Source organism: Heterocephalus glaber, unplaced genomic scaffold, assembly GCF_053883595.1.
Source record: "Heterocephalus glaber isolate CG9 unplaced genomic scaffold, H.glaber_assembly_v1.0 deba00001564, whole genome shotgun sequence".
In the NCBI taxonomy this organism is placed as follows: Eukaryota; Metazoa; Chordata; class Mammalia; order Rodentia; family Bathyergidae; genus Heterocephalus; species Heterocephalus glaber.
The window spans coordinates 20,459,160-20,481,524 of record NW_028258351.1 but is presented as its reverse complement, the minus strand read 5'-3'; the positions used below and the strand labels follow the sequence as shown (position 1 = coordinate 20,481,524).

Genomic DNA, 22,365 nt, shown 5'->3' with positions numbered 1-22,365 from the left:
ACTGCTCCCGTATCCCAATGGTGGTGAGTGTAGAGATGAGATGATCTCATTACTTTCTGGGCAGTATTGAAAGTCTTGATTCTCCACCAGACTTCCCCTAACACCATCCCACTGGAGGATAGAGGCTCTTCATTGTCCAGTGGGAGTGGAAGTCCAGGGTCCCCAGTGGAAGCCCTGATCCCAGGGTCTGTGACATCGTGGGGATGAAAAACCGGGCTCCCTTCTTGGCTTAGACAGTACCAATGGCAGGGGGCTGGGGATACTTTTTATAGGATGGTGTCTTATTTACTTTCCTCATTGCTGAGACAAAATATCCAGCACCCAAAGTTAAAGGAAGAAAGGTGTATTTAGTTTACAGTTCGTAGAGATTTCAGTCATTATTTGGCTGGCTCCAAGGCAGGATGGTATGGCAGACAGGCCTTGCAGAGGAGAAACAGTCCATGGAAGACAGAAGATAACAAAAGCAACAAGGTATCAAGGGAGGGCCCTTCAATGGTCTCTCTGCTCTTTTTAGCTTACGCAGACTACTTAGGGCAGGTAGTGCTCACACCCTTAATTCTAAGGCCCTTGATCCTAGCATTACACCATGAATCAATTCCAGAAAAAGCCCCACCTGTGACTGCTTGAGGCTTTGGGGGGACATCTAAACACAAGCCATAATAGATGGCCAACATGGAACTCTAGGCTTCTCCTTGGCCTTTAGTGGTAGAAGCAGCACCGCAGTTTTCTCTGTGAGATTTGGCTGGAATAAAGCAGTTACTGTTTGAAAGTTGTCTGTCTTGCTGTGCTGCCTCTTTCCTCAACCTTTGGTTAAAGAAATCAGGCTTTTGGATTTGAGGCTTTAGGAAATCTGTATCCACTGGTTTTTCCAGGTTGCTAGCTAGTTCTTCTGCTATAAGTTTAGAATATATGAGGCAAAAAGAGAACACAGGGAACCATGTCATTCCTCGTTCCCAAGATCCTTAGCTGGTCTACCCTCCCTCTACCTTTCAGAGTCTCTTATGTGTATAATACCCAGGGTTTGTAGTTGTACTTCACAGGAGAATAGGAAAACCTGGGCAACTTAGTGACTTAGCAAGAACCTGTCTCAAAAAAAAAAAAAAAAAAAAAAAAAAAAAAAAAAGAAGAAAAATAAAATAAATAAATAAATAAAAATTTAAAAGGCTAGGGATATGGCTCAGTGCAGAGGTTATAGATTCAATCCCCAGTACTCCAAAATAAAAAATATTATTGTACCTAATTTTACCTTTAAGTGATAATTGCTATTTTCTCTTTGGCACATAACCAGTATAGGCTAGTTCTTTTTTAGATGTAGATACAGATTGAAACACACAAACAAAAAATAGGATTGGGAACATCTTAAGGTTCTTTTTGTCAAAATTACCAGAATAAACTTACGCTAGGTAAGGAAAAACAAGAAGGAATTCCACAGAAGGATGATGGGGCATCTCGTAAAACCCAACCATATTCTCAGCTATTCTGCTGGGTCTTCTTGCCCTACACAAGTCCTTCTACAATCACCAAATCCTTTGTGTCCCCAGATCCAGCGGCCACTGCTCTGCCTCATTTTGGAGACCTTGCAGCTGCGGCCACCCTCCCTCACTGAAATATCCTCGTTTTGAGTTTCTATGACATCATCCTTTCCTCCTACTCAATGAGCCACATCTTCTCAGTGTCCTGTGACAATTCTTCACGTGCCATCTCTAAACATAGCATGCCCTGGGATGAGCTGCCTGGCTCTCCACTCTCCTCTTCACATGATTCACAGCCTCACTGACCACTGATCTCTCTAAGCCTCCAGATGTTAGGCTGTAGCCCATACCTCTCCATTGGGGTCAGAAGGGAACATAACTTATACAGTGTAGAACTTTATTTTCTCCTCCCAAATTATCCTCTCCCCAAACGCCTCCATCTCAGCAAATGTTACACTCTAGTCTTCATTAAAAGAGAAGACAAAAGGAGATCAAGTATCTGATAAATATGCACACCTCCTTGGGGGCCAAACTGTAGTCAGCCATGAAACCAGCTCCACACAACTTCTGTTAAGACTTTGGCCTGAGCTGAAGCCTGGATTTCCTGCACACATTTTCATCTGATTTAGACCTAATGTTGTCCTATGCTATCATGATGGTTTTGGTGATTACAGGAGAATAATCACCAAATATAGGATCATAGGCAAGAAGACCCAACAGAATAGGCTGTGGAGAGGAAGGCAGGTGACGGGCCCTGATTCTGGTCTGTCAGTGTTGGTCTTTGATTTGAATTGTGTGCAAATGTCAACTTTTTTCTGTATCTAGAGAAATGTATGTTTCTGTCTCTCTCAGAGAGACACATGTGATATACATTATGTATCCCAAAACACCATATATATATATGGGAGAATATATGATGTATTTAGTGAGAGTTGGGTGAGAAATGGAATCACTGCCTGGCACCCTCATGTCATAGTAAACAGTCCCTTAGAGTTCCGGAGAGTTCTAGACTAAGCTAAATGGGAGTCTTGAAATCAGAGTCTGCTTCATAAAACATTATGAAAACCACACCTGGCCAAATATTGGGGAGTTTCTGATTTCAGTTTTGTTCACAAGGCTTGATAGTTTCTTTTCTCGTAGAGAAGTTTTGTTTACACTAATAAGCCATATTCATGAATGGGATGGAGAGGGGGAAGGCAAGAGGTTTTAAATATATATATAAATAATTGGGCAAGAGTTTAGAGAAAGTGAAAAAATTTAGACTACATGGATGTGCCAGTGATTGAGAACAATTTTCTGCTGCTGGATTGATTGGAGAAGATAGGGTGGTAAATGGTTTATTACTCTAGGAGGGGAGCAAAGCTGGATGAGAAAGGAGGTAATAGATTAGATCCAGGGTTAATCTGATGGTAAAGCATCTGGAAGTCACAGTGCTCTGGAAGCAAATCTCCTTTGCCTCAACCTGTGAAATATTCACATTCATCTAACAAATGGGGCGTGATTCTATCCATACAGAGTGAGCAGCCTATAATGAATGCTATTTGTCACAACCCTAATATTCTTCTACTCCTAGAAAACTCAGAAAGCTGCCAATATACCTGTAATTGATCCTTATTGGGTATTTACATTTGTTTGCCCCTTTATGGCACTGTGAGGATTTGCTAACAAACAAGACAGGCCTAAAAGTGAAAAGTGGCAGGATTAAATAATCTCCAGTGCCAGGTGCCAATGGGTAATCCAGAGGCCATTAGGATTTGGTTGATGCCTGGTACTTATACCCTGGTAAATTCTTACAGCCCATCTCTGCTTCCCCATCTTGGCAGTAACTTACTTTGCCCATCTCTAGCTCCGTGATAGTTTCCTCTCCATAGACAGAGGTGCTAAATTTCCTAGTGACACACCACCTACCAGAAGAGAGAGTGCTCTGTGCCTCAACATTATAGATCTACAAAATGGAGATAAAGGTGTGCATCACAAATGGAATTAATTCATAGAAAATACTTAGAGCAATGCCCAGCTCATACCAAGCACTCAGTTCCCATTAACTGCTGTTATTATAATTATTATATGTGAAGGCAACACCATCATCCTGTTTTCTTTTCAGTTATCTACTTAGGTAGAGAGCAGTCAGATAGACCGGGATTTAAAGTCTCCCTATGCTGCTTGCTAGTTGTGTGTCCTTGGGAAAATCATTTAGCCACCCGGAGCTTCTCATCCTAATTGCTGTATGTTCAGTGAGTCCTAGGTTTGTGCAGAATAATGAGATGCTGTACTAACAGCCCTGAGCACAGTATATGGCCCAGAGTTTGTGGCGTGTGCTGTGAGTGTCTTTCCCTCCCCTCCCTCCATCCTCAGCCCATTACTCTTGGCTTTAACCACAACTTTGGTCTTCCTGAGCATTCATGTGCCCTGTGTTTGATGAAGAAGGCTTGCGCAAAGTTGAAGAGCGGTAAAGACTTGTTTCTACGGCTTAGTGGGTCTCCCATTCTGCACACTTCTGCTTCATCTTCCTCCTCTCCATTCCCTCACCCTCCATCGCCACCTACCTTTTCATATTTCCTCCCTGTTCTGGCACTGGAGTCTATCTGCTGCCCATTATCTACTGTTACTGCTGTAATAGGCTCATCTGGTCATTCATCTTATCCCTCTGGGACTCTTATATCTTAAAAAATAAACTAAGACAGAGAAAGTAAGCAGCACTAACTCAGGGAGAATGAATCATGAATAATAAACATTCAGACAATTTTTGTGAAAAACATCTCTGGAAACCTCAAATTATAACACGCAGGCAAAACAGCGTACTCAGCTCTTTGAATGTCTAGAAAAGGGCAGAAATGATTTCTTATGAACAGCATATAGGAAAGAACATGGGCTTTGGGAGTCAGGCCAACTTTAGATGAACTTCCTTGGAGTTCTGTCAGCCTGTAAGAGCTGTGACCACAGGAACCTGAGCAGAAAATGGCTTATCCCTGAGCTGCAGGAATTATGGACGACTATTATTATATCATGGGGTGATTATGATCATTAAACTGGATAATCAGGTGAAAATGTCCACTCAGCAACAGCCTGCCTGCCTAACTTTCTTTCTGCTGTCCCTCAGTCTTTCCCTACCTCCTCCTCCCTCCTTCCTTCCTAAAATACCTGAGTTAAACAACTTATAAGGAAGAAAGTTTTATTTAGGCTCACAGTTCTGGGGATTTCAGTCCATGGTTGATTGCCCTGTTGCTTTTGGACCTGTGGTGAGACAGAACATCATGATGAGAACACTTGGCAGAGGATACTGATCACTTCATGGCAGCCAGGAAGCAAAGAGAGATGAGAAGGGGTTGGAATCGTATAGCCCCTTCAAGGACATGCCCTCAATAGTCTAACTTATGGGCCGGGGATTTAGCTCAGTGGTTCCGGTGCCTGCCTCACAAGCACAAGGTCCCGAGTTCGATCCCCAGTGCCCCCCCTCCCAAAAAGTCTATCTTGTTTCCTAAAGATCCCACCACCCCTAATAGCATTACAGGCTGGGGCCCATCACATAGGCCTTTGGAAGACATCCAGAATCTAAACTCTAGGGCCTGGGGATGTAGCTCAGTGTAGAGGGCTGGCCTAGCATATGAAAGGCTCTGGGTTATATCCCCAGTAAGTCTAACTGGATCAGAATCATTATACTTCTTGATGAAATCCCAAAGTCATGTAGAATCGGGCAGCAAAAATGTACATTATGAAAGCACTTTGATAGCTAATAGATAGCAGCTATTGAATGCTTATTGTGCACTGGGCATTATTTTAAACATTTTCCATATGTAAATTCATTGTGTTTAATCTTGATCTCTTTTGGACCCCAAGAACACACCTGCCATGCTCTGTATTTTTAGGTGACACCAACACAAGTGCACCAAGGCCCACAGTTCCAGCTGATTCCACCCACTTCAGTCCTGTGTCTCTCTTCACCTCCCCCTTCCTATCATCCTCCAAGGCCCAACTCACCCTTCTTTGCTCCATTCTCCTCCTTGTGGCTACTTATGGCACAATCTCCTCTCTGACACAGTGAAACAATTCTCACTTCCAACGCAGGAAGGATGCAGCAGAGGCTAAAGAGATTGGTTACTCTGAGGTTGAGGGGCACCCTGGGGAGGAGGAGCACTCACTTCTCCAGGACACCTAGATGTATGGCTTTGGCTCTTACAACACAGTGTTTGCTTCACAGTATCCATGCAAAATGCTATGCGCTGAAGTTACTTAAATTAGTTCTTTTAGTCTCTATCCCCTTCCATGTGATTATATTCATCACTTACAGTGCCATTAAGTTAATTTGTTATAGTTTGTACCCTCCTTCCCGTGTCTTGCCATCTGTGGGACTAGGGCTGCAAAGCAGAGATCTGGAATATTCCAGAACACTAGGAAAGCAGTACAGAGCCAGGTGCAATCCAGAAGCTTGAGTACCATGTCTCCCTCCCTGTAAAATGTGGGCCCTCCAGTTCTGCCCTTTAGCACTGATTGAGAAGTTCCCCAAGGAAAGAAGCCCTGTGGGTGCTGCCATGGGGAGTAGATCAGGGGAGACCCCATCCCTCTTACCAGCCCTATTGCTGGTGGCAGATGACCCTCCTGTGTAAGGGATCACGTCAACATGGGAAGAGGATGTAGAAACACCTGCATTCCCCTGTGCCCCCTGGGTTCCACACACCCATCCCCAATTCCAAGTGCTATTTAGGGTCCCCAGGAAGGATTCTGAGTCCTCCATGCTGGCTCAGAAGAGGAACTCGAAGGTGGGGCAGGCCCCACTGTGAATGTTTCAACACCATCCCAAGTGGGGCGGGGGGGGCATTCCTGGCAGTACTGGAATTTCACAATGGGGGCTCCTTTTACCAAGTCGGGGCTGGGGAGTGGGATCAGGGAAGCCAGGCCTGGCCTGCCAAGCTTTTGAAAACATCATCCTGGAGAGAGGTGGTCCCACCATCTTCTCCCTCCTCAAAGCCAGCACGCTTCTGCCGACAAGTCACAAGGAATGACTGCTGACTGACTGAGTCATCAGGCGGAAATGAGCATGCCAGGCGGAGGTGCTGAGCCACTATGTGCTGGGCTGACCCCGGAGCAGTTCAGCTGAGGGCCCCTCAACTGGACTTCCTTGGGCCCCTAAGGTCCAGTGCCCAGAAAATCTTGACTCTAAGAAGAGCTGGGGCCAAGCTCTAGATGGCCCAAAGATGCCAGGGAGGCTGGCACACTGGAAACTTGGTCCAGAGACTCGGGGGTACTGGTGCTTCCTTGGAGAAGGCCTTGGCAGTCTCCACTGAACCGGATACACTGAGACCAAGAGGGAGAAGGGAGGGAGAAGCCATGGTCAGCAGGCCTTGAGGGGGCCCTGGGGGGCAGCTGTTGGTGCTCCAAGAAGCCTGCTGGCAGCGACCCCAGGACACTGTGCTCTGACAGCCTCACACCCTTAAAGACAGGGGCATGGTAGGAGTGACTTGGCTGAGAATGTGTATTTGTGTCTTGCGTTTGCATCGTGGCTGTGTAGGACACATAAGTGGCTCCTGCTTGCTTCAAGGCAAGACCAGCCGTCCATCACATCAGGGGCTGGGCTGAGGGGACACTTCAAACCCCATTTACACAGTTCAGCCTGTGCTCTGGGATCCACACACCTGCATGCCACCATGGTCATTTCCCTAGGAGAGGACTGATGGTTGTCCCCTCTCTGGCCAGCTATCTTCTGAGCTTGAAATCTTCCTCTCTGGAGGAAGCAGGGCTGTGCTGGGCGGCTGGCATAGGGAGACTTGGCGGGAATTGAGATCCCCAGCTCTATCATGGTAACTGAGTCTGCACTTGTTGGGTAGAAGCCTAAATTGGTTTTACTTTTCTTCCAGTAACTGCATCTGACTGTGGCAAGGGTCAATGTACTGTAATGGCTAAGAACCCAGATTTCCTGGGTGAGTGCCCTGACTTCGTCACCTGCTAACTGTTTGACCTCAGGCAAATTGTTTGACTTCTCTGTGCCACTAATTGCCCATCTCTTCCTCCTGTCTCACTAGCATCCTGCAATGGTTGTTCAGCTGTCAGCCTCTTACTGTTGGTTTCTGGCACCCCGCTGGTGGCCAACTGGGGTGAAGTAATAAGGGATCCACTCAAGTTTAGCTTTTGATCCTGGCATCCAGCACCCTACCTCACCAGGGAGCTCATGTCTGTGATTTGCCCTACAGTGGCCCTGCCAGATGCCCCGCCTGCCCCATCTCAGCCCTTCAGCCCTGCCATTGTTCCCAGGCCCCACAGGAGCAGCTGAGTGGGTTTGCTGGCTGAGCAGCTGAGCCTACAATGGCAGTGTGTGTACCTAGCAGGCTGCCTGGTCTGTATAGTGGATCTCCCTCTGCCCATCCCTGCCTTCGGTGTACAAGCCCCTTACTCACTCTAGTTCCCATCTTCCTCTTCAGTGAGATGAAGGACCTGCCAGGGAGACCTGTAACTCCCTCCAGAGACTTAACCTGGAGCTAGTGGGGAAGAATCAGCTTGTGAGGACAAAGGGTGGGCTTAGGACAGCTGGGCCAGCCACCTGCACCCCAGTCATCCATGAGAGGTACCCAGTATTCTGGCTCCTCCAGCAGGTCTTGTTTTTGGGATGCCACCGAAGGGAGGAGGGCAGAGCCCCATCACCGTGCTGATCCTCATAGGGACTCATCCATGCCAGGCACTGCACAGTCCAAGGTGAGGGAGGGGCAAAGCACTGGGAATCTCCCCAGGCTGGCTGGGGACAGTGGACTCTCTATTTGGTCCAAAAACAATGGTAGCTGTTGCCACGAAAGGGCCTAGAGATGTCTTGGTATATCCAAGTATCACTAGTGGAAACAGCCAGCGCCCTGAGTCCTGAATCACTCATGCAAGATTTTCCGGACTCTGTCTGCCACTCCAGCAGCCAGAGAAAAGGAAGGTCAGGCTGTGTCTGAGGCCTGCTCAGCCCCAGGATCCCATGCTCTAGAGTCTAATGCCTTTGCCAGTGAAATCCTGCACCCAGACGGTGGCACAGGCTGTCACCTCCTTCAGAAATACTCTTTGCCTTCCTTTTCCCTGGGCTTCCTCCTTCAGCTGAAATCTCTCTTCTTCAGAGCCCCCAGAAACCTAGATGGGTTCTACATATGTCCCCGCACAGCACCATCATGTCTTCATACACTTGTCACCTGGGATTCCTTCCCGCTTTGTCTGTTTAATTGTCAATGTGTATGCCTCCCACCCAGGAGCATGCCCAACACATAGTAAGTGGTCAGTAAATCAGTGACAGGATGGACTCATGGGTGGCACTTTTTTTTTGGTACCAGGGATTGAACTCAGGTCCTTGTGCTTACGAGGTAGGTGACAGAACCACTGAGCTAAATCCCGGCCCCTATGGGTGCCACTTTTTGTGTGTCCTACCCCTACATAGTCCCAGCTTTCTAATGCTCAGCCCCCTGGAGACATCAATGAGGCGATGCTGAATGGCTCATCAAGGGCTTATTTGTTTCTGGGTGTGTGGTCCCCACTAGTTGGGGAAGTAGGATTTGCCTGCATGGGGACTCTGAGGTCTGAATGCTCCAGTCACACAGCTGGATTAGGAGTTCATCTCTCTTTGCATGTCGTTTGCATGCTCTAAGCTTCCTCTTCCTGGTTTCCTTGTCTGCCCCCAGATCCATGAAGCTAGCCTGCCACTTCCTTGCCTTTGCCTGTGACCTGGTCCCACTGGCCAGTGACAAGATCTGCTCAAAAGGGGTGAATGTAGTGAAATTCCCAGGTCAGGGGTGATTGGTGGTGAAGACTGTGGTACCATAGTGATGGTGCCATGGAGGCTTGCTCAGTGCATCCACTGTGATCCTTCACCTTCCCAGCAGCCCTGTGAGATTAGTACCAGTGCCATCCCCATTTGATAGAGGAGCAAGCCAAGCTTCAGACAAGTTAAAATCATTTATTGTCAGTCTCATGGCTAGCAAGTATCAGAGTCTAGAGTTGAGTCCAAGACTGCTGGATGCCAGAGCCAGGCCTACCCACTGTGTCAAACTGCCTGTGATGCAGGCAGCCCTCACCCAGAACCAAGAAGCTGGGCTGGCCCTGCTGGAGGCTCCCAGTTACTCATCTGGTGCTAAAGCCTTTTCTTAAGTCCTCTCCTTGGTGGCATTGTGGCTAAGCTAAGGATCCCCTGGAGAATGAGGAAGGGGCACCAGGCAAGAGCTTTGGATAACTGGAGACATCAAACTTCAGAGAAAGGAAAGAAAAGATGGCAAAGGAAGAAGTTAAGGCAGAAAGGACATAGGTGCCTGAGGCCTGGGTACCCAAGCCCAGGGCATAGTGGGAGAGGAGTGGGGATGTGTAGGCACAGACCTGCCCTGCACTTCACCGGCGGAGTGCCCAGTACATGGACACAGCTAATGCAGCTGTCCCTGGAGGACTTGGGGTCACAGGCCTGGAGATTCAGAAAAAATCCTCCAAGTGATTTTGACTTCCCCTCGAGGTCCTCCTGGGGTTTGGCCTTTCTCTGGGCATTCCTTGGCACTTGGCAGCCCTCCTGCCAACAGGCAGGCCTGTGTTCCCCTCTCTGCTCCCATCCCTGGCTGCTCACTTCCTCTATTCATGCTTTGCCTCTGAGTGCTCAGTCCTGTGGCTGGGGTGTGACCTTCTGGAAGCTGCTTCTGCCCTGGAGACAGCTGGGCCTCTCATGTGTCGCTTGAGGTACCCAAGCAGAGCAGTGGTGGGCTCACTATACCGGGCTAGGAATTCCCAATTGTCTTTGCTGCTGCTCTTCTGGGCCCAGTGCTCCCCAAGCCAGGTGCTTTCTGGGAAGGGAGCTCAACAAGGTGACCTGGTGTCTGTCTTCCCTTGCAGGCAATGACTCAGGATGCAGCCAGGGGCCACGACATGCACAGAGGACCGCATCCAGCATGCCCTGGAGCGCTGCTTGCATGGACTCACCCTGGGCCGCTGCTCCACATCTTGGTCAGGTCAGTCTAGGGAAGCAGAGGAGGTGTTCTGAGGGCCAGAGGCAGCCTTGAGCCCAGTGTAGGGGCTGGAGGGTTCTGGTTCAAACACTGCGTGTGTGACTTGAGCAAGTCGCTAGACTTCATCTGGTCAAGTGCCTGACATAACACCTGATGCAGAATAAGTCCTTAGCGTGTGGCTCTTTCTGCTTTCTCCCAGGTATCTTCTTCATCCTGCTCAGGGTGGTACTGTGCTCCCTTAGCATATATTAGACGCATAGCCCCTTGAAGAGGGTACCAACCCTGCTTAGAAACACCACAGCTGCTGATTCCAAAAGAGCAGCTGGGCATTTGCAGGTAGCTCTCCACACAGTTCTCCACACAGTCCTCTGCTCCATGCTCCCCAGGACTGAGAAGCAGGGTGTTTACAGGCTGGGGCTATTGTATCTCTGAAGGCTGGTGTCTCTCTGTAAGAATTCCTTATCCCAGTTAGAGCTGGCTGTAGCAGCACATACCTGCAATCCCAGTACTCAGGAGGCTGAAGCAGGAGGATCACAGTTTGAGGCCAGCTTGGGCTACATAGTGAGACTTTGTTTAAAAAAAAAAAGGTATTTTATATCCTGTATCTCATTTTGCTCTATGAGATACCCACAGTGTCTCAGTTTTAAACAGACCTAGTTGCTTCTAACCCCAAGATCTTTGCTCTTGCTGCCTAGAATTCTTCCTGTGAAATCGTGCATAGCAGGTCTCAGCTCAACTGTCACTGCCTCAGAGAGCTTTTCCTGGCTTTGGAATTAGACAGATCTGAATTAAAATTGTCTCATTGGCTGTACAACCTTGAACAAGCCAATGATTCTCTCAGGGCCCTATTTGCCTTCTCTGTAAAATGGGAATAATAACAGGAACCATTTTCCCAAAGAGAGGGTAGGAGACTTGGAGAAAATATATGCAAAGGCCCAGTGCCACACTGGCACGCAATAAGTGGTCAGTAGTGGTTTTGCTTCTGGCCTCCTACCCAGGTTTTGATGGAGCCCAAGCCTAGGGCAGCATTAAGTAAAAAGATATGAAAGTATCTGACTTTTGTGAGTTTTACAGATACCTTTGACTACATGAACACAATCTAAGGGGGCTCCAGAACTTTGAAATAAGCCCAGGCCTCTGAGAGGATTGGGGCTGAGGTCCATGAAATTCACCGTCAATTCATCTCCACCCTTTCTGCTGTCACTCTCCACTCATCGACACACAGTTGCCCCTATCCCTGTGACCACCCCTTAAATTTTAGGGGTTTGCCCTCGCTGACTTCAGGGAAACAGAGATCAACCAATTTAAGAAAGTCTGGGGAAGTTACAGTGACAAATGCTTATCCTATCTTTTGAACTATAGATAAATTTAGCTTCCCCTGCCCCAGCTCCACTGCCAGGCAGTCCTGGGAAGTCCCAGACTGTCTCAGTCTTTCTCTTGGGTTTCCAGGTGGAGCTCACCATGGCTCCTCTCTGCCTCTGATCTAACTGCCTTGGGTCTCCCAGGTACCGGCACCCTCTGCAGGAAACCAGGGCTGTGGGGATCTAATGCCCCCCCCAGAGGTGCAGGGTTAGTCTTGGCATGTTCACTGGTCTCTGAGGGGATCCCAGCCTGGAGCCCCAGTCCTCATGGCTCTTGAGTCTCTTGTACACAGAGGAATAGGCAATGGGTCATTATGTCCCAGGGGGGCACAGCAGGGTTGAGTGTTGGTCCAACATTTTCTCCAAGCCTCTCCTACTTTAGAAAACGATGCTCCAGTGCAACCTAACATGCAGTAAGGTGTGTTCCAGCATAGATTTCTCCTTCTCTGTACCGCCTGCCTGAGGGCAGCTGGCCGGGGCCTGCACTGACCACTTGCCTCTTTCACTCTCTCTCCAGCCGGGCTGTGTCTGAACTGCTGGAGCCTACAGGAGCTCGTCAGCAGGGACCCAGGCCACTTCCTCATCCTCCTGGAGCAGATCCTGCAGAAAACCCAGGAGGTGAGACTAAGCCCAGGATTGGAGGGTGGAGAGGGGGTTGGCCTCCTAGAGTTGAGAAATAGGTCAGTCCTGGGGCACCTGAACCAGGGATGGAGGGTGCTTGGCCAAGGCCCTGGATCCCATGAGTTTTGTTATTCTAGCAGTGTTGGTGTATTGAGAGGTTCTAGAAAGGGCTGTATTCTTCCTAGGGTGAATATGTAACAGGTGAGCCAGGAGCAAAAGTGTAAGCTGTTTCTTAGGACAGGCATGGCTTGTAAGTCAGGGTATTGGCTAGAAAGGAGGGAGGAAGCTTTATTGAATTCTTTTCCTCCAAAGGAAAACATAACAACAAAGACATGGAAGAGAAAGCTAATGGGGAAGGTGAACTGAGGCCTCTCCTGACAGTTTGGTATGGGGCTTTTATGACTGTGGAGTATGTTTAATGCTGACCTGGGCTGTGGTTTCAGACTGGCTGTGTGTCCCTAGAGAGGGTTCTGGCTCTTTTTATAAAGAAGACTCTTTTAAGTTTTGTCTTGCTTTTAGAAGCACTAGTGATTTGGAAAACATGTGATTTTTCTCCCTCAGTTGGCCACTCCTATAAGAAGAAAGTTTATCAAGGCACCCAAAGTCACAGTTCTGGCATCATCTTTTGCCTGGTGCTTTTTTTTTTTTTTTTTTTGGTACTGAGGATCGAACTCGTGTCCTTGCACTTGTGCAGCAGGCAGCGAAACCACTGAGCTAAATCCCTGGCCCTGCCTGATGCTTTTATATGCTGATCACAAGAAAACCTATTCAAGAGCTAACCCACCTCTAGAGAGCTTAATTTAGAAAGCTAAATATAAAGGATCAACTGCTGTGTAGCAGTAGGAGAGGGTTTTGTAGAGGAGCTCAGACAGCAGTTATGTCAAACACATCTTCTATTCATAGTACAGAGAAAGGGAGGTCTAAATTTGACCCTGCTGAAGTCTGTCAAGCTCAGAAGAGATGGTAGGGTTTTCTCAGTGCCTCTAACCCCCACCAGTTTCAGAGTAGGCCAAGAGACTTATGTCATTTTAACCTCTCTGTTTTCTATGCAGGTCCAAGAGAAGGGCACCTATGACCTCCTCACCCCACTGGCTCTGCTCTTCTATTCCACTGTCCTCTGTGTAAGTCCAGGTGGGCTAGGACAGGAGAGCAAGAGAGGAAAGAGAGGGAAGAAAGGAAAGAAAGATCCCCAAAGTGGGCACACCCCTCACACCCCGGGGGGGTAAACAGAAAGAGAAACCATCAAGTGATGACATTGATATGGGTTTCAATCCCTGATGTCTTCAGAGCTGCCATTTTGAGAGGCTTCCAATATCTCCATGTGGCCTCCATGGTGCCTGCCATCTCTGGGCTTCCATAGAGAAACTTCTGTGACAGCATGTTCAGAAGTCACAAAAGAGATTCTGTGGAGAGATTTTTTAAGTCCATCCCAATGGTTAGTTTCACTCACTGATTTTCCCTGTATTCACCAGACTAGTGATACCAAATGACATCATGTGCATCAGGACAATCCATTCAAGGAATAAACATTTCTCTCTACTGAGGATATTTAAATAAAGGTGATTTAAGCATTGAAATTCATACTCCAAAATGAGTGGCAGCAATGGCACCATTTAGAACGCCCTCTAAAGTGATAGCTTTGCAGAGAAGCTCTCTCAAGTGTTGACTAAACCATGGTCTGTTAGGTAGAAACAAGACTCTTATTGTAGAACTATCCTGCATCTGTAACTTATTCCCTGTGAGTCACTTCTAGTTCTTCCCAACACTGTCCTGTGATACACTACTCCCAGAAGATGCTCATCCTTTCTAAAACATCCCAGAAAGGGAGTAGAAGTGATCCTGGAATAGCAGTGAGCTCTTTCTTACACAGATCTTTGCTTGCTGCTCCTTCTCCATCCTAGACACCTCATTTCCCACCAGACTCAGATCTCCTTCTGAAGGCAGCCAGGACCTATCACCAGTTCCTGACCTGGCCTGTTCCTTACTGTAGCATCTGCCAGGAACTGCTCACCTTCATCAATGCAGAACTCAAGGCCCCAGGTAAGTGTTGGGGAGGCTGGCACAAGATGCAGGGCTAACGTGTTCAGAATGCTTCTATCGCCTCTGAAACTGTTCTGCAGATATGATTCTCCTCACCTTGCAACCTTTGGTTCATCTCTGCCTGCAGCTTGGGTCAAAACTTCGGAGTCTCCACTTTGTGGTGCATGCAGGATCAGATGGCCAACTCTGTGTAAGCCAAAGATAACAAACATAGGAGGGAACTCAAAGCAGAGTCTTTAGTACAAGCAAGGCTTACCACTTGTCTGCTTCTGTTCTGGTTAGCCAAGGGGCCTCTAAGGTTGCCCAGGTCAGCCAGAGGAGACCCCAGAATACTGTCTGGAAGCCCTCACTTGTTTTCTTTCTCCAGGAACAGAAAGGAAATTGTACGTATGCGTTGCCTCAGTTCTGGCCAAGGAAGGTGGCCAGTGGTAGGAATGGACAGGTTCACGGCCGCTATGACAAGTATGGACAAGGACTTGGGGCTGACCGAATTTTAATGTATAGGATCTGAAAAGTAGAAATTCTTGAGAAATTGCAAATGCTGTTATAGATATGAAAATGACATCTAAGAAAACTTTGATAGAGCAAGAAAAAACATAATCAAGTATGATTTACTGAGAAGTCACCTCATATTAATTTATCACATTAATATTCCAAGGAAGTTGAACCCAGGGAGTGTTAAGCTACATCCCTAGCCATTTTTAGTTTTTAAATGTCAAGATAGGGTCTTGCCAAGAATTCCAGGCTGCCCTCAAACTTGTGATTCTTCTGCCTCAGCCCTCTACCCCCAAGTAGCTGGGATTATAGATGTGCTCCACCATACCTGGCTATAAATAAAATATGGCAACAGCCTAAGGTGAAACACTAGAGGTGTTTCCACTAAATTCAGTTATCTTTCTCTTTTTGCATATAGGCCTTTTTGCCTATGCAAAAGACATAAAGACTATTTCCTCATCTGGAGAAGGTAACATTATACTGTACAATTGCTTATCTGTCAAATCTATGAGAATCACCTGACTGAATAATTTTCAGAACTAGAAAACAGGGAGTTAAGAGCTTTCCCATACATCAACCAATAAGAAAACATAGTGGGGGGAACAACCATGTTATGGTTACAACTAAAAATATAAAATAAAGAAATGTGAATAACCAACATAGAGAAAACCAACTTTACTGAAGGACAGATAATTGAAGAGGCATGTTGTTGAATTGAATAAATATCATAATGGCATTAGATGTTACAGGAATAAATGTAACCATGATCAACAAGATCTTTTTAAATTTTAACAAAATATGCTAAAGTCTATTTGAAAGAATAAATCCTCTGAAGTAGTATTTATTTATGCATTTATTATGTATTTATTTATATTTCTATAGTTGAGTTTTGTTTTGTTTGAGACAGGGTCTCACTGTATATGTATAGTCCAGGCTGGTCTAGAACTTGAGATCCTCCTGGCTCAGCCTCCTGAGTGCTAAGATTATAGGCCTGTGCAATCGCTCTTGGCTTTTATTTATGTATTTTTGAAGGAGAGTCAGAATGAGATATCTGCCTTCCTAGATCTTTTAAAAGTAGTATAGGGCTATGGTTATTAAGATAGCACACACACAAAAAGACAGCATATACAGTGGACCTTTGACTTAGGAACTCAATTTGTTCAAGAGGGATGGTTGTAACTCAAGTTGGTCAACAGAAGGCTCAGGCTCCTCTACACAGCCTTCTTTGTTTTGTTTTTTTTTTGGTACCGAGGAGCGAACTCGGGTCCTTGCACTTGTGCAGCAGGCGGCAAAACCACTGAGCTAAATCCCTGGCCCCCTTCCAGAACTCTTTAAGGGTTAAATCTGTAGCTTTCGGGTCATAACTCAAGACTTTGGTTGTAAGTTAAAACTAAAATTCTGGTCACAACCCAAGTTGTTCGTATGCCAGGCTGGTTGTAAACTTGACGGTCCACTGTATTGGTATGAGAATAGTTAGGTAATTGAACAAAATACAGTATCTACAAATAGAATGAATATATAAAAATTTGTTATATGACAAAGTGGCATTCTTAAACCAGTGTTGGAAAAAGATATTTGGCTTGGAAAGGTGCTCAGGAACATTAGAAAAAGTCTGCCCACTTAAGCTCTCAAGGCAGCAGATGAGTTTAAGGTCAGTGTCTTTCATCCTCTCCTCCCACTCACCCAAATCAAAAGGATCTGGCCCTCTTTTGGCTTCTTGCTGGTGACTGGAGTTCCTTTATCAGGAGGCAAAGCTCTTCTTCCCTTCTATAATTTGGAGAGATAAAGAGTATTCTAAATGCATAAGCCATGGCAGGGCCTTCAGTTTATACTGAACATCGGACTGACTCCTTATTTTGAAATCAGCAAGGCAGATGTTGGGTTGGGGAAGGGGCGTCGCTTGTGGGGAGACTGCTTCCCAATTTTAAGTAGAGCCAGCTGGCTCACCTTTGGTGAGTGCACGCTATGCCTGGGGATATTTTTGTAAGTGGCTGGGCAGGAGTTCCATTCTGGGCAGGTGCCTGGACAGGAAAGCTCAAGCCCAGCTATCCATGCTGGAAATTTCTCCTTTTCAAGGGAAATCAAAACTGAAATGGGAAAGCATTAACTCTTCTTCATGTCAGAAGATCATTTTCAAACAGTTGAAAAACTCATGAAGCTATGTAGTGAGCCCGTGTGGGAGATGTATTCCACTACTGCTGAGGCAACCAGCAAGACCATATAAAGAAAGACAGGAGAAACTGATGTAAGTCTCACGTAAGCTAGGTATGATCATAGAGGGGAATAAAACCATACCGTAACTTTGAGGGTTACCTTTTCTTTTTTTTCTTGTAGTACTAGGGGCTTGAACCCAGGGGTGCTCTATCACTGAGCTATATCCCCACCCTTTTTAGAATTTTGAGACCGGGTCTCCCTAAGTTGCCCAGGCTGGCCTTAAACTTGGGAAGCTCCTGCCTCAGCCTTCTGCGTACCTGGGATCACAGGCATGCGCCATGGTGCCTGGCTCGGAATAATCTTTTCTACCAAAGAAAAATCAATTGCAACTTATCTCTTCTCCAGAAGTTAACCTCTAATTTCACAGAGCCTGAGCCATAATCAGTAGCAAAGAGTAGGTTATATAAAATTTCCTTCTTCTACATGACCTTGAGGTAGATTTGTTAGAAAACGCTTTAGTATGACTTTTGGTGATGCTTTTTCCTAAATCGCCCCAAATCCAGTGATCCTAGCTGAGGGAGGCAATGGGTAGCAGTGGGAGAAGGCTAGAATGGAAACCAGGGAACTTGACCTTGGAGAAGAGGCCAGATAACTGAGTGGTCAACCAAACTTAGTACCAGACCATGGTGGTTTCAAATCCGAGGTCTGGGTCTGGTGGTCAGTAGTGGTGGGCCTTCAGAAAGACATTTGACTTTAATGAGCCTCAGTTTCTTCATCCATAAAATGGGAGTATAGTGATGCCTCCCTCTCAGAGCAGTTTGTGAGGATGGATGCTGCCTACATTGGTTTCACACTCCCGGGGGCAGTAGGGGTTGGGGTGATGTTAGGCGAAGACTTGGGTCTGGGCATGGTCATAGGGAGAAAAGGACAAGAGACCTGGGGAGATGGGCCCTCCACCCATGGAGCCTTAGGGACCTAGTTGCCATGGAGACTGTGGCCAAGTGGCAAAGGAAAGGTGCTGGTTATCAAGGCTGAGGGCCTTCTCCTTCTTCCTGACTTCACCTCCACTGGGGTCACTTTCTGCCTGCACGCTGGGGGCGGCAGGAAACCTCACGGTGCCACTGGCTTGCCCACCACAGCCCTCTTGGGCTCCACCCCCATGCTTTATTGAATACTTAACTCTGCCAAAAGGCAATGCAGACCACAATGCTTGCCAGGAAAGAACTGATCTGTAATCCTGAACAGCAACAGTGGGCATCTTATGCAGGAGTCTCTCAACAATGTCAAAGCTTACAAACGTCAAGGATCACATCTTGCCCAGACCACAGCCCTGCAAAGTGAGAAGGAGTCTTCACATTCCCACTTTGTATGTAAGAAGACTCAGACTAAGAGAAGTTCGGTGTCCCTTGGGCAAGCTACAAAGCCAAGTGTAAGAGAAGCCATATGAACCCTGGTATGAGAGACCTACACTTTGCCACTGTTATAGTTACTTTGCTCGTTGCTGAGAAAAAAACACCCAACACCCAAAGTGAAAGGAGGAAAGGTTTATTTTGGCTCACAGTTTGTAGAGGTTTCAGTCCATAATTGGCTGGCTCCAAGGCAGGGTGGCATGGCAGAGGGGTATCAAAGAGGAGAAAAAAGCAGGCAGGAGGCAGCACAGCCAAAAACAGCAAGTAGCAGCAAGCAGCAGCCTGCCTCTTCTTTTTATCCCTTCCAGGCTACCAGCCTTTTGGGTGGTACCATTCATTCACATTCATTCAGGGTGGTCCTTTCCATTATCCACACCCAGAAATATGCTAAGCCAATCAGCGGACTAATGTAGTAATCACATACCCTCCATCCCAGCATCACACAGCCAGATCCAGCCACCTCCAAAAAGCTCCATCTTTGACTGCAGAGGCTTTGGGGGAACATCTAGACAAAAGACACAACAGCCACTTACCACCTGATGCCCTTAGATGCTTAAGCTCTCTGAGTCTCCCTAAAGGCAATACTTTTATTGTTGTTGATGATGATGGTGGCGGTGACAATGAAGAGGACAAAGATGTGAAGCTTGCATTTACTATGCAGTTATGGTGTATGAACCACTGCCACATGTTGGTCCCATGCATCCATCAGATCACCTCTCTGGCTAGTCAGTATTATGCCCATTTCTCAGATGATGAAACTGAAGGTTACCTACAGTCATGTGGCTAACACACCTCTACCACTTGAATATGTGTCTTTGATTGCAAAAACCATAGCATATTCTTCTCGCATTTGAATAAAACTTTATTTCTACAAAGAAACAGACAGGTGACCATAAGTGATAGAAAGACCCTGGGCTGTCCTAGCAGTCTTTTTATAAGCACTTTCCTCCCTTGGGGACTTTCTCCCACTCTCCTCCCTTTGGGACACCACAAATACCTGCAGGGAAAAACCTGGGTAGCCGGTTTTGCCTACCAATTGGTGGTGGGTGAATTGTCAGTGTTCTGCAGGACACTACATTTCCCTTGGGCTATTACTCATCACAGACATTTGAATTTTATATTTTTTGTCTATGGGTGTGGAGTGAAAGGTTTAGTGTCTTTGAAGGAATGAACATCAGGCATTGATTAGTGGGTGGGGGAGCTTTAGGGAAAGGATCAGAGGACAGATGTCCCAGAAATCACAGGATATGATCATTTAGGACTATCTCACAGAGCCCAAAATAACAGCGTCATAAACTCCTAGGGGTGTATTTTTCTCTTATCCACACACACATTTGGAAGAAGATAGTCCAGTATTGGCATAGTGACCCACGAACATCCTTCTCTCATCTTTCTGCTCCACCATCCTTAGCTGGAGACATTGTCTTCAAGGGCTCTTCATGGTCTAAAATGGCTGCTGGAGTTCTGACCATCACATCCACACCTCAGTTAATAAAATGAAGGAAGTTGGGTCTGCCCAACACTTTCTTCAAGGGAAGTTGAGAAAAGTGACTTGCCAACTGGTGTTTTTGCCAAGTGTCCCATTAGTAGGGATTCTGGGTTGATACCTAGGAGTTTCTGCCAGATATGACTTGTAAGAGTGGCATGGGAAACTCAGATTGGTCATGTTAAGGGGACTTTTGGTAGGTTGGTGAAAGGGGTAGAATGACAGGTATCACCTTACTCCCAGGCCTGGTGGCTCTGTGAAGCTGGAAACCTCATCCCACAGGCATTCTGTGGGGTCACAGCTATGTATGTCTTTTGTTATCATTGGCTTGTTCATTTCATGAACTGAAATCCACTTTGCATACACAGTGATCTGTTTGCCAGCTTCCTCCCCTTTAGTATTTTCCTCTTGCCTTCCTGACCACAGCCCTCCCCACCCCCACCCACCTCTCTGCTCCCAGACTCCCAGCTGCCAGGGATTCCAGGCTGCCCTGGTTATATCCCCCTCTGATGCCCATGGAGGCTTTTTCCTACCTCCCCACCCAGGCCCTGCTGAGGCCACATGGCCACAAGTCTCCAGTTCCTCTGAATCCAGGACTCCAAAGGTGGGAGAGCAGGATGCTGCTGCTCACAGAACCCTAGTTGGGAGAAAAATAGAGTGCTGGGAGTGTCCTGCCTGGGTCTGCTATAGGCTGGACTTGCAAACTGTCAACTATGAGCTGACATTGATGATACAAACTGGAGAACTAACATGACAGTCTCCTTTTGGGACTGCGATACAGTTAAGCTGGCCCCTGCTGTGCATTGGCCCTGCTGGTTCCTTAGAATCTCACCATTTGCTTTGTAAGAAGAAACTGAGTTGAAATGCTCAGTTACTGCCTGCCTCACCTATGCCCAGGAACCTCCCCACATCCTCAGCACCAACACATCTACAGGTGTGTTGCTAATGGCAGTACTTGCTTGATGGCAGAAGTGTAGGTTTTCCTGTGTCCTTGGTCTTCACAGTCAGCTGCTCTGTGCAGAGTGACCATTTCTTGGCAGTTGTCAGGCCAGTAATCCTAGCTACTCAGGAAACTAGGAGGATAGTAAGTTCAAGGCCAGCCTGAGCAATTTGATGAGACCTGTGTCAAAAATAAAAGAAAAACGGGCTTGTGATGTAGCTCAGGAGTCAAGCGCTTGCCTAGCATGTGTGAGGCCCTGGGTTTGATTTCTGGAACCACAAAAAAAGAGAAAAAAAAGGAAAGAGAGAGGGAGAGGGAGAGGGAGAGGGGAAGGGGGAGGAGAGGAGAGGAGAGGAGAAGAAAGAGAAAGGAAGGCCTAGATGGGCAAACCTGACTCAATCATTGAGGTTCTTGAATGCCTGGGAAAAGAGTTTGAACTTCACCATGACTGCTTGCTGCCACTCCATCCTGCCAGGCTCCATTCTTTGCCCATGTGGGTTGGATCCTCTTCATTACCCACTTGTTAGGACCTGAGACAGGAACAATCCAAGCAAGTTTTTTGTGGTGTTGTTGTTCAGCTCTTGTAGCCTTAATCTAAGACACAGCCTCAGAAAGTTGGTCCCACATGTTCAGGTGGCCTAGTATGTTAGTCAGCTTTCTGTCACTATAACAAAAGATTGGAAATGATTTACTTACAAAAAGAAAAGGCTTATGTTGGCTCACAGTTTGGGAGGTTCCAGTCCATCTTCAAGTGGCCCTATCGCTTTGGGCCTGTGGTGAAGCAGCATGTCATGGTGGAAGCCTATGGTGGAGCAAAACTGCTCACCTCAAGAGAGGAAGGGGCTGTACCCTTCAAGGGCACTTCCCCAGGGACTAAGAGGCTCCCACAACACCCCAATTCTCAAAGGTTTCACCCCTTCCCAGTAGTGTCACCCTGGACCAAGCCTTTATACATGGGCCTTTGTAGGACATTCAGTATGCAAACTGTAGCACTGGAAGGGCATGATCTGAGACCACAAGGAGAGAGGTGTCTGGTGACCCAAGCTCCCTGCTGTAGCCTCCCTGCCAAGGGAGTGGAGGATGGAGTTAAGGGTGAGCTTGAAATTGAAACTGCCCATCCCTCTTAGCAGGCATGGTCTTTCTAGTGCCACCAAGTAACAGAATGAAAACCAAGTTCCATTTGGCTTGCAAGATGCTGGGATCCAATTTAACCTCACAAGATCCACCAATAGGAAGCTGGCAGTACAATTTCTAATTCCCACTCAAAGAGTTCATTTGCAGACTTCCTTTCACATTGCAGTTTTTGCTAGTTTGTTCCATGCTGAGGCCCCAGCCCACCAATCCATTCCCCCCTAAATCCAAACTCCATGATAAGCAGCAGGGTCCATCACCACAAGAGGCCAAGAAGGGAATTTGAGGGGTGTCTAGGAATTGGGAGACTTATCCAA

General features: G+C 47.0%; 1 protein-coding gene across 5 annotated transcripts in view; it reads left to right on the top strand.

The window, feature by feature from the left end:
* Pik3r5 (phosphoinositide-3-kinase regulatory subunit 5) overlaps positions 1-22,365 on the top strand; it is a 64,134-nt gene that overhangs the window by 29,201 nt on the left and 12,568 nt on the right. For 3 of the 5 annotated variants that reach the window (XM_021238272.2, XM_004857513.3, XM_021238271.2), the window contains 4 exons: positions 10,299-10,414; positions 12,290-12,390; positions 13,446-13,514; positions 14,295-14,433. In XM_021238272.2, the coding sequence (XP_021093931.2) occupies positions 10,312-10,414; positions 12,290-12,390; positions 13,446-13,514; positions 14,295-14,433 (412 nt within the window). In that variant the 5' untranslated portion in view covers positions 10,299-10,311. Of the gene's footprint in view, positions 1-7,324; positions 7,388-10,298; positions 10,415-12,289; positions 12,391-13,445; positions 13,515-14,294; positions 14,434-22,365 lie in introns of all 5 variants that reach the window. The other 2 variants (XM_087191816.1, XM_087191818.1) reach the window with 1 other exon arrangement.